The sequence below is a fragment of the Prionailurus bengalensis genome, chromosome C2 (genome assembly GCF_016509475.1).
Source record: "Prionailurus bengalensis isolate Pbe53 chromosome C2, Fcat_Pben_1.1_paternal_pri, whole genome shotgun sequence".
Lineage (NCBI taxonomy): Eukaryota > Metazoa > Chordata > Mammalia > Carnivora > Felidae > Prionailurus > Prionailurus bengalensis.
In genome coordinates this window covers 95,750,909-95,768,462 of record NC_057350.1, presented here as the reverse complement: position 1 = coordinate 95,768,462, position 17,554 = coordinate 95,750,909, and the positions used below count along the sequence as shown (strand labels likewise).

The 17,554-nt window shown below is 42.3% G+C and overlaps 1 protein-coding gene across 11 annotated transcripts in view; it reads right to left on the bottom strand.

Annotated features, from left to right (window-relative positions):
* Nucleotides 1-17,554, bottom strand: part of TNIK (TRAF2 and NCK interacting kinase) — a 396,420-nt gene that overhangs the window by 15,180 nt on the left and 363,686 nt on the right. For 6 of the 11 annotated variants that reach the window (XM_043594906.1, XM_043594908.1, XM_043594909.1 and 3 more), the window contains 7 exons: nt 15,387-15,516; nt 10,124-10,288; nt 7,977-8,088; nt 7,642-7,728; nt 6,980-7,150; nt 4,884-5,027; nt 1,810-1,944 (listed from right to left, as the gene is read on the bottom strand). In XM_043594906.1, coding sequence (XP_043450841.1) covers nt 1,810-1,944; nt 4,884-5,027; nt 6,980-7,150; nt 7,642-7,728; nt 7,977-8,088; nt 10,124-10,288; nt 15,387-15,516 — 944 coding nt within the window. The remainder of the gene's footprint in view (nt 1-1,809; nt 1,945-4,883; nt 5,028-6,979; nt 7,151-7,641; nt 7,729-7,976; nt 8,089-10,123; nt 10,289-15,386; nt 15,517-17,554) is intronic. The other 5 variants (XM_043594911.1, XM_043594912.1, XM_043594913.1 and 2 more) reach the window with 1 other exon arrangement.

The window sequence follows — 17,554 nt, the reverse complement described above, 5'->3', positions numbered from 1 at the left end:
CCAGAGCCCGACGTGGGGCTCGAACTCACGGACCGCGAGATCGTGACCTGGCTGAAGTCGGACGCTTAGCCGACTGCGCCACCCAGGCGCCCCTAAACTATTTATTTTTTAATTATAATCTGGAAGCTTTAAGGACCTCCTCATTTCCTGGGTACTAAAATGCCATGTTAATATATCTTCCTGTGAATCTTTTTTTTTCATTCACTATACCAGGGACTCAGTGAATCCTTTAAAAAAAATTTTTTTTAATGTTTATTTAATTTTGAGAGAGAGAGGGAGAGAGAGATAGAGCGCGCGAGAGAGAGTGAGTTGCTCGAGCAGGGGAGAGGCAGAGATAGAGGGAGACACAGAATCTGAATCAGGCTCCAGGCTCTGAGCTGTCGGCACACAGCCTGACGTGGGGCTTGAACTCACAAACTGTGAGATCATGATCTGAGCTGAAGGCAGACGGTTAACCAACTGAGCCACCCAGGTGCCCTTATGTGAATCTTTTAAATTTGGGATTTCAAGTCCTTATTCTAGAAATTTTCTTATATTTCTTTTTTGATACTTTCCTCCCTTTCCATTTCTTTTCTTTTTCTTAAAACTCATGTTACTTGGGTAACTCATGTTACTCATGAAGCACTTGGATTGATCTTTTTACTTTCTTACCTTTTCTTGCCCGTTCTTTATGTCCTGCTTTCTAGGAGACCTCTCATCTTTATCTTCTGATACATTTCTTACACTTTTTATCCCTACCAGCATATTTAATCTCTAAGATTTTTTATTGGTCTCTGAATGACCTCCCCTGACCCTGCTCCAAGGTTCTGTTTAATGATCCTTATGCTTCTGTTCTGGAAAGAGTTTTTCTAATTTCCCCGAGGTTATTAAAGTTTCTTTAAAAATTTTTTCACTCCTCATTATCTTTGGTTTGTCTACCGCCCTTTCTTTCTGTTTAATTTTCCTTCCTGTTAGCGGATGTCCCCACATCAGGTAGTGGGCTTACTCGCTGCCAGGCTTCATGTGTGGGTGGTTAGATAGCAAGCTTTTTCATGGCACTTCAAATGTTAGTACCTGAACATCTTTTCTTTCCGGCTGTTTAGTTTCTCCAAAAACAAATCTTTCAGACTCTTGCTTGGGAATATAAGTATGGTCGCCAACATTTTGGGAGCTAAACAGGGCTAGAAGGGGTGCGTCTGTGTGCGTGCGTGCGTGTGTATCTGTCTGTCTTTCCTGGCAATGCCGTATTCCCACAATTCAGATTGGTTGTGGCAACTTCTCATCGTCTGTTGCAGTGGGGGAGGACTTGTGGTCATCACCCATCCAACAATCCTATTTGCAGTTCCTCCTTCCACCTCTATCTCAGATACACCTGGGGCCTCAGACCCTGGGCCTTCCTGGGTTCTGTTATGTGGTTGGATTGATGTTGATGCTGTTCCTCACTGCAGATGTAGACTTCAGCATTTCCTGGTCATCTAGGTTAGGTCCTCGTCATTCAACTGTTCTTGTTCGATTCTGTTGATATCTCTTGTTTGCTGGCCTCTCTTCTTCTGGTCCCGTGTCCTTGTGGGTTTATGGCATTCTTATTCCTTCACTGTTATTTTAATGAGTATTTGGAAGGGAGTGGACATAAATGTTTAAACTGGAGCACAGGACTTTATTCTGAATGTACTCTTTGAACTTGATCAATCTGATGTTTTTGGAAATAATGCAAGTATACCTTAAGTTCCAACAGCATCTTAAACTGGTAACAAATGCGTCATCAATACCTGACTGGAAAAAAATGGAACGATTCTGATTGAGTAAACAAGTCCACGTCTTGACACTTACCAACTTTGTAATGTATGCAGCCTTCCAAGTCCCCAACTGTGATCCAGCCTTGTTTCTTTTCTACTTCTGGGTCGTTGTGCAGTATTCTGTTTCTTAGCCATGAAAGATAGTAAACTCGTAGCTTATTCTTTTTTCCTGTTGAAATAACAGAGCTCTAATTTCACACCCCTATGACAGCATTTTCTCTCAGTCCTTCCCCATCTCTGTTTTATTTAATTCATTTATTTTATTTACAATTGTGTATGGTGTAAAGGCACAATAACCAGTGTCCCCAGCATCGTCATGCGTTGCCTATGCCAAGACTTACGATTAAAACACCTCCAAGTGTTTTGGACAAATAACCATTTTATAATTTGTCTTTACCTTCAGGTTGTTTCTTATCTGAGCAAGCTGCTCTTACTCTCTCTTCTCAATGCAAAGGGCAGTTTCAAGACCTAACTGTGTAACAGAATAGTTGATCAGAGTTCCAGAACATTCTAGATCTAATTACATGAAGGAGCGTTGATAACTGGACATTTTACTATGCTTATGTGTGACTGCCTTTCCCTCACCTTCTAACCTAACAACATATGTTAACAGAGAGCTTCTTATTCGCCTCCTCTATTACTTTAAAGATGACAGCCGGTGGTAGTTTTATTTTACCTAACAACAACAACAAAAGAATTGTATACAGAGACAAGAGAAACAATTAATGAAGGCGACCTGGGCTCACAAGATAACCCTGGACATGTTTATGATTCTGAGATCACTTACTAAACAAAAATAGGAGAGAATGAGATGTGTACTTGGAAAATACAACATTCCCGTTGGTAAAGCGCTCCTGGGGTAAGGAATTCTGTGATAAGAAAACATCTTAAAAATGTTTTTAAGCAAAAAATTTAATATACCCTATGAGATCATCTGAGTACCAGATAAGAACACGTGCCTTGGGGAGGCTCTTCCTAAGTGATCAGACATTTAGGCCTGTGGGCTCTACTTCTTGGGTACTTATCTTCCCTTGATTTCTCTTAGGCATCAAAAGATGTTTTATATTTTACAGATGTGATATATATAAGAAGAAGAACATTTATTTATTTTTTTAACTTTTTAGAAAAATACTTATTTTTAAGAAAGAGAATTGGGGGAGGGGCAGAGAGAGAGGCAGGCAGAGGATCAGAAGCAGGCTCCATGATGAAAGCAGTGAGCCCGACGCAGGGCTCAATTTCACGAACTGTGAGGTCATGACCTGAGCCTAAGTCTACTGCTCAACCTACTGAGCCACCCAGGCGCCCCCAAAATTTATTTATCTATTATTTTTATTTTTTAAGTGTACTTATTTATTTTGAGAGAGAGAGCGAGCGAGCCTGTGTGCATGAGTTAGGGGAGGGGCAGAAAGAGAGAGAGATAGAGAGAGAGAGAGAGGGAGAGAGAGAATCCCAAGCAGACTCTGTGATATCAGCACAGAGCTCAATGCTGGGTTCGATCTCATGAACCTTGAGTTCATGACCTGAGCCGAAATTAAGAGTCAGACGCTTAACAGACTAAGCTGCCCAGGAGTTCCAGAAGAAGAAAATGTATTGAAGCATTACACACTGGATTTGACAGGAGAGTGCATTCATAAATGAAGGAAGTCACTGTGCAGTTGCTATTCCTTTTTATAGACAGGGGCCCAGAATTGATCCCAACAGCTAGGATGGGCAGAAAGGCCAGTGCTTCCTCCTTTCTGTGCCAATGCAGATCGGAGGGCAGTTCAAGAATCATTTGCTCCTATTTTCGCTTTCCACTTTCCCCATCTACACTTCATGATAAGAGGAGACGGTTACGTTTTTTTAAGAACGGGGGTACGTCACTAACAACATAATGAAGCCAGAATGTGAACTTTCTGGTATCATTTCCACTTTCGGTAGGTGAGTGACAGTTGTACGGTTTTAAATTTGATTTGCCGGTGTAGCAGTCAAGAAAGCCATTAGCAAGAACAAAAGACTACATTGAATTAAACTCGAATGATAATGCAAGAACAATTTACTCAGTTAACTCTTATTTGGAGAGAATAAAAAGGGATGAAACTTTTGTGGAATGGCAAAAGAAAGAGGGAATTGTAGCATCAAGTGAAGGTAGTTTTTCAAAATGGAAATACAGCTCAAGAGTTAAACTTTATTCAAGGTTGAACCCAGTAGCCCTGTGTCTTCTCTTTGTGAAATGATGGTTGAGTATAGAGCCCTGGTTCTCAAACTTCGCGGCGCATTAGAAACAACTTAGGAACTATGAAAGCTATTGATACCTGGGCCCTTCTCCCAGGCATTCTGACCCCACTGGTCTGGGCTTCTCCCATCCATTCAAGTGGTTCTAATGCACAGAGGTGCAGTGGTTTCATACTGGGTGGGATGGGAAGGCAGGGGAAAAGGGATATTCCTTAAACTTCTTCAAAGATCATCAGAAAGAGCTTTCAATAAATACAGGCTCCTTGAGGTTACATTTTTAACCTTGTCAAAAGGTTAACTTGTTACATTTTTAACTTCACTTCTGTGTAGGCTTTTTTTATTTTTTTGAGTTCTTTTTGGGAACCAGAAAGCTGCAGAGTGTAGCAGGAATGATTCCCACATCTGAATCTCTTTGCAGACTCAATCACCCAATGGGCCAGCTGCATTTGCTGGCATCAGTGGAATATAAGCTGGAGCAGTTCTTGAGAGAAAAGAGACCAGAGACATTTCTGCTTACAAAATTTCCCACCTTGAGAAGCCTACATTTTGATATTCTCCACCTGAGAGTAGGTAGCAATGACTGGAGCTCAGACATCTTCAAAAGATCCTTGCTGAGCCCTGGCAGAGGTTAAAGGCCTATAAACATACAGCCTTTGTGGTACTTCTCCTTGATTCAGAGATCGTGCAGAGGTGTGAGGCTTCCCTTTGGAGGTCAGTATCTCCGGAGTTACAAAACCTGAGTGATCTCTCTGGCTATCCTGCTATAATTTCTTATGTCACTGTTAGCTGGGAAGGGCAGAGCTTACTGTTTTTTTCAGAACCGAGGGGATGGCCTTTCCTACCTGTGCAGACTCAAGAGGACTTGGTCATTCCGGTGACATCCCAGTAACATACCTGATATCGTCACCAGGACATTCAGCCCTTCTAGCACGTCCATCTGCTGAAATCGCCTCCGGTTGATCAGATTATAGACTTTGCCTTGCCCGCTTCGGTCCAAAAGCATCAGGCCATTTTCCGTTCCCACCAGGAGGTTTACACCTGCAAATATAAGAAGCACCCCAAGACTGACTTTTTATTGCTTTAACCTTCTGCATCTGGGGTCCCTGTAAAACCTAAGAAACTGTGCCTTGTTAATATAAACTAATGGGCAAGTAGGTACCCCAGGAGGGAGTGAAGAAATGGAAGCCCTGCCATAGTAATTAAATCACTGCCCCTCTGGCAATGAAATTACTTCTCTTTCATAAAGTGGTAGCAGCATTCATTACATCTGGCCATTTACTACCTAGTATAGAGTCCTTCTTAAGAGATGCTCTGGGCACAGCTGTGACACTAGCATCATTACCTTTATTCCTTTCCTGTAACACCCATCCCTTTCTGGACTCTTTCTATAAATCCCACCTCAAGACTTCTCCAAGGTGCAGCCCCCCCCCCCCCCCCCCCCCCGTCCACGCAGTGATCTCTAGCCTGCCCACCTTCACCATACAGCAGAGGGCCCCATTTCCATACCCCACTGGAAGAAAAGCCCTTCCTCCTTCTCACACAAAAGCTTACGAACGTCTCATGCCCTCAAGGTTCTGCTGTCTGTCAGGGAAATGATAAACCAATGCAAGTGAGGTGTTAAGAGCCTGAGAGTTGCAGAAAGATTGGCTGTAAGGGACCACTCAGGTATCTAAACCTAGCCCAGCCTGTCTCCCATGCAATCATCCCTATTAGAAAAGCTCTAGCAGGTAAGTGGTCTTGTCTGGATAGTTGGCATCCTAAAATTCATCCGTAGACAAAGTAACTCCCACCTGCCCCTGTAACACACCACACCACACACACACACACACACACACACACACACACCCCAACACACTGAGGGTCCACTGTGTACTGAACTATATTCACAAACAGGTAACTCTGTGACTTCTCTTGCTTTTTGTACATGTATTTTTTTGAGTAACATACATGTCTATTCTGTCCACAAATTACTCAATATCAAACATGGTCATCTTGTCTTCTGTCTCTTTTCCAGAGGACAGTGCCTTATTCCCTCCATCACATCTCCCATGAAATGGTTTCTAGGCTTCATCTACTTCCCCAAACATCTCAAATGCTTTTGTCCTTATAAGATTGTGGTGCCCCAAACTAGGCCTAGTATTTTAGACGGATACAGATGGGTCATGTCCTTCCTTCATCCGTATGTGATGGTTGCAGTAACACAGACCAGGACTTTGACAGAATTTCATCCCAACTATACTGAGTTTGAGGTCAGCTAAAACCCGTGCACCATTTTTTATAAGAACCGTAGGTTGATGTTTTGAACTAAAAGGCAAGGTTCATCATCTGTTGTCCTTTTCCAGTTTTCTCTTGCTACTACTAGCCTTCAGCAATTCACTAAAACATTCTAGGCTGGTTTGTCCGCTGTGAATAGGGGTCATATCTAATTCCCCTTGAAGGGTATTGCATAGATCATACAAGGCAGAATGGGGGACACATCACACAGTGCTGGGCAAATAGTGTGTGGTACATGGTAGCTGGTTCAGCAGCCGACTTTAGCTATCACTATTATGTGTCAAGGTCATTTCTGAATCTGATCTTGTTATCTTGGGCATTAGGTTATCAGCTTTTTTTTTCATGTTTATTTATTTTGAGAGAGAGAGTGTGTGTGCAAGCACGAGAGTGGGAGAGGAACAGAGAGAGAGAGAGAGAGAGAGAGAGAGAGAGAGAGGATCCCAAGCAGAGTCTGACATGCGGATCGATCCCACAAACTGTGAGATCATGACTTGAGTCGAAATCAAGAGTCTGACGCTTAACCAACTGGGTCATCCAGGCGGCCCTATCAGTTCTTGCTACATGTAAAATTGCTCTTGATTTCTCCTGAGGCCAAGATGGTCTCAAGTCAGGACTCGACACCCCTGATTCAACTATTGCTCTTCGGATAGTAAGCTCCAGAGGTTTTTAATGTTTGAGGGTCTATGTGTTAACGAGTGGTAAAAAGAAGAACTTACCCCAGAGAGCTGCACAAAGTATTTCTGAATTGAATCGTTTCTTGTATTTTCTGATTTCTGGTGTGTCGCTGTGAGGTCGAATGTTGGTTGGGTTTACATTTACCACTGAAATCTTTCTTGCTTCGTTGAGTTTGGCCTGTTCTTGCCTAAGAAGTTCGCTAGTAAACAGAGCTTTGAGAAAGAGAATCAGAGAAGTCAGTGGCATCTTAAAAAACAACCAGTGGAGGTACGGAGAAGGGGCTTCAAAACACTATGATTTCTCCTCGTTTAGTGTGCATTATGGGAAAGGCACAGAAATTCTGAAACTATGTACATTTTATACTTTTTTTTTTTTAGTAGACTACAGTATAAGTCATTCACAGAAGCAGGATTTTAACCATTAGTAAAACAGACTTAAAGATACTACTTGGGTAGTTTAGAGAATACATACACACCACCCCCATCTCATAGAACACGGCAGGAAAGATTTACTTTTTAAAATTCCGTATCATCAACTGACAGACTAGCCTAAGCCTCCCCTGATGATTAGTGAGCTGCATAAGTCCAGAAAGCAAGGCTCTCCTCTAAATCAGCCAGATCTGTGCGGTAGGAAGCACACACCTAGAGCTCAACACAACCCAACGCGCACTGATTAAGTGTCTACTGCGTGCACAGCATTGTACCCAGAAATTGCTTTTGAGAAGTATGTGGTAAGTTTGGAGATCTCTGAGGAACAGCTTTTCCCAGGGCCCCTGGATACCTCTGGGTTCCTACCAGAAGCAAAATAGAAGAGATGAAAAAAAAAAATGGGAGACAAAGATATTTGTTTTAGAAATCCTACAAAAATAATAATGATAAAAACAAAACAAAACAAACAAACAAAAAAACCAACCTCCCTTTAAGACAGGGCCTAAGCAGGAAATGGCTTAAGTACTAAACCAATAATTCATTTCTTTATCACGTCACACCAGGAAGGAAAACGAAGCTGTTTCTAAAACATCTGGGCAGTTTCGCTTACCCGCGGCTGATGATTCTTCATCCTCTTCATCTTCATCGGTGGGAGATGTCTGGTAAACTCTGGGGTCCACAAAGGGGGTGAAGGAGGCCTTCGTGCTGCTCCCCATGCCATACTAATGGAAAGGCAAGAGGATTAAGAAGAACAGATAAGTACTACAGGAATGAACAATGCCAAGAATACTTTGCTTGGGCTTTAGAATGGTTACAGATTCTTCAATCTATTTAGTTTGTTCACACTCTGACCCTTGGAGTCAAGGTGTGCCTCTCTCTCCAGCTTCTCCCGGTGCTGGCTACTCACTGGCCATTCTGCCTTTGCAGGGCTCCATTAATGGTCAGATTGCAAGAGTTGCTGGGGGCAAATTATATTTTGGACCACATGGTAAGATGACCGTGATGACAGAGCTTATCTCTCCCTTGAAGTACAAACAATCGCATATTGACCAAATGGTCTTAAGAAAAGCTGACACAATAAACTAAGTAAGCATGCCCACATAGCAGTATTTCATCCTGAACATCCGGTCCACCAAAGTCTCCCTCTTGGAGCCTTTGGGCCCTTGTAAGCTGACCTGGTGATGCAGGTGGATTGGTGTCGGCTCAAGAAGCCTTAAAATCTTTAATTCAGGGACAATTTCATCCAGGGATTGAATATTTTTCCCTCCCAGAATGGTCGCTTTAAAAGGATACTCCTATTTTCATGCCTTATTTAGGGACTTCATGAAGATACTAGATTTGCAGGCAATGCACAGAGGGCTTGCTTAAAAAATAAATCTCAATAAAGACATGAAGGCAGACTTGACTAGGGAACAGCGAACTAAATATCAGGGCTTCAACTGGTGAAATTCCATATTTCAGCTCTGCCAAAGAAGGTACAATAACCACTTCCTCATCTTGTCTGTCATCTCTATTCCTTCTACTATGCTCAAGTCCTCTTAATATCACAAACAGACCCGCATTCAATATCAGAATATCTCCTTTCAGACAAATGTCTTTAACTGAGTTTTCACTTTCTAGCTTTATTTTCAGGTTGCCATTTAAAAATAAAAACATCTCAGGACCCCTAAACACGTATGGAGGAAACCGCAAAGATCCAATTGATTTTCCCTCCACCTTATGAAATTAAAATGATTTCACCCTCTACAAGGTAAGACTCCTTCCAAATGAAGAGCTTTCACATACATTCTCTCCTTTGATCTTTAGAAGAAGTCTGCGAAGGAGGTGGGGCAGGTACTAACATTCCCACTTAGAGCTGGATTAGCAGAAGAATTTGAACCAGAGTCCAATCCCATGGGGTTCTTCTAGGTTCCGTTAGACATGTTCAGGCAGAGGAAACCTGACCACACTGTGGGAAGCCACAAGAGGATATGCGGCCTCCCAAGGCACCTCTGTTTTTTCCCTTGAGGTAGAATTCAAAGGGTGTATCATAAAAAATTAATGTGTGGACAACATCAAAAACACCAGGGCATATGCTTCATGATTTCCTTCGGGGCCTCCGTGTGATTCATGAAACATGACCAAGCCCCATGAACTCATCCACTGGTCGGGCTTGGATAACTACACCTATGAGCACTGCCTAACAGACTGTATTTATTCAGGCTGTCTCCAGGGACTGTTTCTATACAGGCAAGCTAAATATCCCATTTCTCCCTTTCCCACACAATTTGGAGTTTAGGAATATGGATGAGAGCCTATCTATCTATTGATTTTTATCTTTCATTTAACAAAGAATTTCAACCTCATTTTAAGTCAAACCTAGTTTGACTAAATCAATATAAACATGAACCTCAACCGTTGGCCATGGGATCTCTATAGGCTAAAGTTTCTCTCACTGGCCTGGGAGATAGGAAATCCAAGTTCTAGTCCTAGATCTGTCACAAGCTAGCTGTGTGCCATGGCCAAGTCACTTAACCTCTATGAGCCTCAGTACTGTCATTTGTAAAAACAGGCATTGGGCCAGATGGTATCAGATCTTTTTACCCCTCAGCTTTCATGATTTTCGTCCATTAAAGTATTTGTGTAAATAGTTATATAGCAACCGAACCAACACATCTCAGGGAGCTTACAAAGCCTTATTCCTGAAGACGGCAGGGTTTTGACACCCCCCGCACCCCCAGGAGAACAGAGCTGTCACGCCTGTTGCCCAGCACCTACCTCAGTCCCAGACTCCATCTCCTGCGGATGGGTGGAGACGCGTCCCAGGCCCTCGGTTGGTGTCCCGGCCGGGGAATGGCTCTGCTGCACCAGGTCTGGGAGGTTGATGTGGCCGGCAAAGCCATTGCTGTCACTGTGGCCAGACCGCTTCTTCTCTCCAGACGTCTGAGGGGGCACAACACATGGGGAGCATCAGAGAGGGATTAGAGAGGGAGGGTGAAGGCCACCGAGTGGTGTCACCCCTCACACAGCACAGGCACAGTCCCCAAACGGACCTGCTGGGGTGTGTGGAAGATAACATTTACATTTATATTTTACTAAGAAAATAAAAAAGAAGTTAAACTTTGTTCACGCTTAGTATATGGACTGACCCTGCGGCCTTTTGCTTCTGCATGAGGGCAGTCAGGGTCACACAGGAAGTGGGAGTTCCCATGGGAAGGCAGGCGGAGGGGCTGAGCTCCTGAGGTCTGCATTTGCACAGTTCTCCCCTGCAGTATTTGTGTGTGTGTGTGCCTGTGGGTGCACCGTTGACTGGATTTGCAGGTATATTATCAGGTTACAGTGATGCGAACCCCTAAGACACATACATGACCTAAAATACTGCTGAAACACAGAGGCTGGGATGAGATAATACTAATAACCCACATACCATGTACGCCAAGAAAACGCAGAGATGCCATCTGCCCAGATCATAGGGCTCTTTGTCAGTCATGAGGTCAAAACAATGATTAATTCACCAGATTGGACAGGAGTTACAAAAAAAATGTACTGAAATAAACTACAGATTATTTGAAGCTACAGGTGTGTGTCTGCTACTGAATCTGAATACTGAATCTCTTACAAGCAAGTATGGTACCTTGCAGTAAAAAACGGAAGTCATCATGACTAACAAGGAATAGTCAATAACAGTATTTGAACTATTTTGTACAGCATCCCTTTTTAACGTCTTTTCAAGGTATTTTGTAATATATATAATATGAGAAGTAGGACAAATGCATGAATTATAAATAAATACACTGCAATTAAGTGGCACGCTCTCAAATTTTTACTGATAGGATTGTATGACCTAACAAGTTTGGAAACCACTGCTCTGCGAAACAAAGCCTCCTCTCAAAGATCCCAGGGAAGAAATACAGGATTAAAAGACAGTTCTGCTTCCTAAAAGCCAGTAGCCACACTGCAGGCCTGGCCAGTATTGTGCTTTCTGATTTAACATTTATGCGACTAGCTCACTGAGGTTTCTTAGAGCAGATCTGATTAAGCAATGATTCCCTTCTTTGCCTTTTCTTTTTTTCATCCATTTACCCAGCATTCCTGAGTGACTACTAAGTGTGAGGCATTTTGTTGAACATGGAGGGATTGGCCAGGATCAAGGCAGGTAGACATACTCCCTGCCTTCCCTGGGGCTGGCTGGCTTGGGCTCACTGGCCTGGCTTCCCCCTTCCAGAGCCTGTCCTTGTCTTACAATGACCACTCTGCACCTGCTTCTGGCTAGAAGTGAAAGGAGGCAATTTTGGGGGTAGATGAAACAGATTCCCAAGTTCCTGAAGGGGTGCCTGTAACGGATGTTACCGGGGAGCTTAAGAAATAACTGTAAAGCTGCGGTTCCCTCTATTTCTTGGCAACATGCTCCTGGCCTGCAAGCTGCCCAGGAGAGGGGCATTTTCTGGATTCATTTTGTCCACACAGTCTTCATGCATCCACAGTTTGTACTAGTGCCTGTTCTCAGGATCGAACATTTTGTCTTCTCAATGACATTTACAGGGTTCGGTCCTAATTTATCTCACTGTCTCCTATTTTATGTGTACCGGGCAGCTTTTCCCTTCTTCTAAGTTCTGTTCAAATACTGAAAGGCTTTTTAACATTTCCCCCCAATCTCCCAGTAGCATAAATCACACATGGCCTCTTTACAGTTTTACGGGCTCTCTATTCTATCCCCAGCATTCTGCCTCGAGCCAAAAGCTGAGGCAGACACACTGGTTATCAAAGACCTGAAGAGGCTAACGAGGGAAATGGCCCAGACAGTGAGAAGCTTGAAGGAATCCAGTGGTGACCGACCCCTGAATCTCCCCACTCTGAGTCATCGGCCTTTTGTCCATTCAACCAGCTCCTTTGAATTAAATACCTTCTGTGTGCCAGGCACTTTGCTAGGAATACAGAGATAAATGAACAACAGCCTGGCCCTCTAGGACCTCCGTAACAGAGCCCAACAATTTCTACAGTCTTCACGCCCTCACCGTTCCCATGGGGGTGGGCACTAAGATTTCCCTGAGTAACAACTTGTGCCTGGGACCATGCCCAACCTTTAGGTATGGTATTCCCCCCAGTCCTTCAAATACCACCACAGGCTAGCTCCCATTATCCTCACTTTACACATGGAAAAACTGCAGTGCAGAGAATTCAGCTGACTTGCTTCGAGTGACACAGGTTGTAAGTGCTGAAATCAGGGGCTGTCTGTTGGGAGAGCCCAGGTGCTCTGGGCTGCTGCCGTGATAGGTGGCTCTGCTCTCGGCCGTAGCTGATTGGAGCTGGAGTGGACGCCTGTTTTAAGCGGATGCTTTTTCCTATCACTTCCCATTACCAGCTGGTCAGTAGGAAAGGTGCTATGGACAGAGGCCCATGGAGTCCCAAGAGAGGCTTCAAGGAGTAAAGGAAGGCTGAATCAGACCCACGGGGATCTGCTGGGTGAAGAATGGGCAACAGGGGAAGTTGGGAAGGGAGAATAGCTCTTCTGACAGATGGGTCCCTATAGACAATGTGGTAGATGACAGCTGGTGTGGTTTGTTCTAGAACTAGAGTAGGGAAAGGTCCTCTGGGACCATAGGTTAGGGGGAGGTAGAACCAGAGGGCCAGGGTGTGCATTGATAGGGCAAATTTGTGTGTCTTGGCAGGACTGTGGGCAGTACAGCCAGTATTTTCCTCTAGAACCATCTTGTCCACTCCCATGAGAATGCTGTCTTGAGTGAGTTCTCTTTGATGTTCATCTTGGGGAACTGAACTATAGCACCCTATAAACTAAGCTCTATTATGAGTTTTCATTTTATTTTCTTATTTTTTTGTCAGGGACATACTTTTATTTGCATTTGCCTTTGTGATACCTGTACTTTTAATGATTCCAACTCAAGGTTGTTATGTTAAAAGCCCACCTTTGGGAAAGGTGGCATTTAGAAACTGAGGGACAAAAAGGTTTTGGGGCCCTCATTATATCAAATTCATAGAAGACACTGGTGAGTGCTATTTTCAAAGTGACTGGCTGTGGTCACAGAATACTGGGGTGCTTTAAATAACACAGAGCCATTTGGATATGTCTGGCAACTGAACTGAAAATGCGCCTCCCAATATCTTCTTCAAGGTACTGACTCTGTCATAACGACTCTAGCAAATTATAAACTGCATTAGAAAGCAGAGTCAGAGAGTCACTCACTCAGAACATTTCCCCTCAGGTTTTCCAAGCAGCAAGTTAGAATGACAGCAGCCTTCTATACTGCCATCAGAATTATCCATTCACCACATTGGGAGATTTATATACCAGCACTACACAATGTCAGCTTGTGCAGCCAAGTCCATTTCTTATTTCAGGCTTACAGGATAGGGCTCTTCAAAGCCTACTTCAAAGATTCAGCAGGGCCATATCATGAAATTCTGGCAAGTTGCTTTGTGAACTACTTTTACAGTTACTGACCTTCTGCCAATTATTACTTCAAAGGCCTTATTCATCTCAAAACTACACTTCCTTTCTTTCCTGGGAGAGCAAAGCCTGCTATTATGGTTTCCCAAACTATCCTGGCTGTAGAATGACAGATGATACGCATTGTTTCAGAGGCAAGAGTAGGAAGGGATAACAAGTAAAAGGAGAGTGAAATGAAATAAATTACAGTTGACCCTTGAACACATAGGGGTTAGGGGCATGGTCCCCCAGTGCAGTTGAAAATCTGAGTAGAACTTCTTACTCCCCAAAAGCTTGACTACTAATAGCTCACTGTTGACTGGAAGCCTTATCAATAACATAAACAGTCAATTCACACATATTTTGTGTATGTATTATACACTATGTTTTTATAATAAAGTAAGCTAGAGAAAAGAAAATGTTATTAAGAAAATCATAAGGAGGAGAAAATAGATTTATAGTATTGGACTGTGTTGAAAAAAACCCACATATAAGTGGATTCACACAGTTCACCCTCGTGTTGTTTGGGTCATCTTATGAGTCATACACTATTATTTACGAAATTTTATAGAGGATAACACAGACCCAGGGGGGGACATCAAGTAACTCTTGCCCAATGTTACCAGCTATTGTTTTCCTTCCAAGCAGAGACTTGTCAAATTTACACGGTGATGATGAAGTGTGAAAGAAGAGAAGACAAATTCTGATTTGTCAAGGCCCTTCTGGCTGGCACAGATGCAGTGAGGAAGTGCATGTGAAGCGAGCACATGCCTCCCACTCAAATGAAGTGATGTTCCTCGAGTTTAAACACACAAAATCAGGAGTACCTGGGTGGCTCAGTCGGTTAGGGGTCTGACTTGGTTTCGGCTCAGGCCATGATCTCATGGTTTGTGAGTCTGAGCCCTACGTGGGGCTCCACGCTGAATGTGGAGCTTACCTGGGATTCTCTCTCTCCCCCTCTCTGCCCCTCCCCCACTCGCTTTCTCTGTCTCTCTCTCGAAATAAGTAAATGAGCTTAAAAAAATAAAAATACAGATAAAAAACCAAAATCACCCAAAGCAATAGGTACGTTTTTAAGTAGATCTGCATATTTCTTTTTTTTTTTTTAAATAAAAATAGCTCAATAGCCTTTTAATGTTGGTTTAATCAGATAAGATGATATCACCGTTTCTTGGAACTTCTAACCATTTTCTATACATACAATCCACAAGGATAAAGCCATGGGGAAAAGAGGCATAACAAGGCCTCAGATGCTACTGAGTGAGGCCATGCATTCCCGTTTCGCTGCCGTAGGAAACATCTGGGTTTGCCAGTTTTATATCCTCAAGCTCAAATTCTATACTCTGATTTGCATAGCTCCTACAGAAGAATTCGGACTAATGTAATTAAGTCACACTGCGGAAGCTTAGAAGGATACAGGAAAGAAGGCGGTGGACAACTGAAATCACTCAGCCATTTAGAAGCGCGTGTTTCTTCTGGCTGCCCACCCCCATTCACTATGCTGAAAATACACGCTGCCAGCATTCTCTGCGAAAGCTCTGATATAAATACCACTTAAGGAAGCACTTCCTCTTCACAGTTTTTATACCAACTTACCTCTCTTATCATCAAGGTTCCTTCTCTTGAAATACTGCTGCCGAAAGTGTCTGCGTGAGAAGTCTCCAGCCCGTGCGTGCCGACCATTCCCACATTGTACTGCTCGGTGCTCCCGGGGGCTCCTGTTGGTCTGAGATGGGAAGGAACAGTATTAACAGCAATGTGTGTTTAGGGAATGCCTGTTTCCTGTTTATGTGAATTTTTCAAATTGGGGTAAAATATATGCAACTTAAAATTCACCCATTTTAACCATTTCTAAGGGTACATACAATCAGTGGCCTTAAGTATGTTGTATTTAATTTTTAATGTGGTGCTGATGCCTGAACAGGTGTCCTGCTTCTGCAGCATCCTCTCTCGACCTATTCTCCATGCAGCAGTCCTAGAGAGCAAGCTTCAGACTGTCCAAGGAAAAAAACACTGCCGTCGATGTCAGAGCCCCTTGCAGGCTCTGCAAGGCCTCCAAGCCTTCTCTACTCCTTCTCTGACCAGCAGGCACCCTGACCTGTGCTTTGCTCATGCTGTTGCCTCTGCTGGAAAACTCTCTCCCACTCTGGCTCTTGGCTGGTTGCCTCTCTTAAGTAACAATATTTCATCTTAAATGATACTTTCCTTGAGATGCCTTCTCTTACCACCTAGGTTTTATCCCACCAACCCCTCTTTTTTCTTTCTCTTCATCCTTTGTCTTATTGGTTCTTATCACAATTTATGATTCTTTCTCTTTTTGAGTCTCTTGGAACTTTCTCCCCCTGTCTCATTAGAACATATGCTTATGAAGGCAGTCTTGTCTCTGTTCATTACTGTATACCTAGTAGTAGGTATACTACTGTATACCTGTTCACTACTGTATACCTATGTTGTATAATGTGCAACATACATTCATTTGATAAATGGTTTTACACTATTTATGGAGAAGAAATATCAATTAAGGGCATTCTGGCTTACTAGGACATCCATGAGGTAGGCTGTTTAAAAATATGCAGCACTTTTTAAAACCTCTGTAATTACTCCACACTGTGGTATATCTATTTTTAGTTTGTTTCTTGTTCTTGTGTTTAATATCTAACGGAGAAGGTAACAGGACCTTCACATACACCCCGAGAGCAGAGACTCACGTTTTCTACGTGCCCCGTAACACAGACCACAAGATCAAGGGAAAATGAGAACCAGGTAGGTGATGTGATTTGTCTACAGGATTTTAGTTTCCATGCAATCCTCATTGATACCCTGTATCAGCAGCTGCCTCTTTTTTAAAGTGGGTTTATCAAAAATAAAAAAGGTACCAAGGCTTCTCTCATTAAATATATTAATTGTATCTTTTACTATTCTTTTTTTCCTCTTAACTGTTTCTTATGTATTTGAAAAAGACATTTCTGGTCTCTTGGATCCTATCAAAGTCCAAGTACTTGATGAAATACTCAATTCAAGAAAGAAGAAACATGACAGACTTATGACATCTCTGGGACAGAGAAAGCATATGTTAAGGATCCAAACAAAGAGGTGATAAAATGGGAAAGGGAGTCCAGACCAAAGAAAAGTGCATAGCAAGATGCTTACTTCAAAACTACTAAACTGGAACAGTGGATTGAATGAATCTAAAGATGAGTTAGAACTGACGTATTTGGGAAGAAAAAGCAGCAATATTTCATTCTCAGAAAGGAGCCATTTATAGCGATCCAGAGACATGGAATAAGAAACTGCTGCAATGAATGCCTGACATACTGCTAGACTGGCAAATCAGAATAGTTCTCAAAACTATGATATCTTCACTCATTTATTTGAAATTTTATTTTACCGTGTGTGTGTGTGTGTGTGTGTGTGTGTGTATGTGGCATATATATGGAATGTAAGGCAGCTAAATATATATATTTATATATTATATATATTTATATATTATAATATTTATATATTATAATATATGATATATTATATATATAATATTTATATATTATATATTAAATATATAATACATATAATATATTATATATTTATATATTATATATATTTATATATGTATATGTACGTGTGTGTGTGTATATATATATATATACACACACATATATATATGTATATATATATATTTAGCTGACTTACATTCTTGTTTGGGACAAGATGGTGTGATACAAATAAGTCCATAAATGGAGCATTTATCAAAAGCTAAAGCCTTCTGG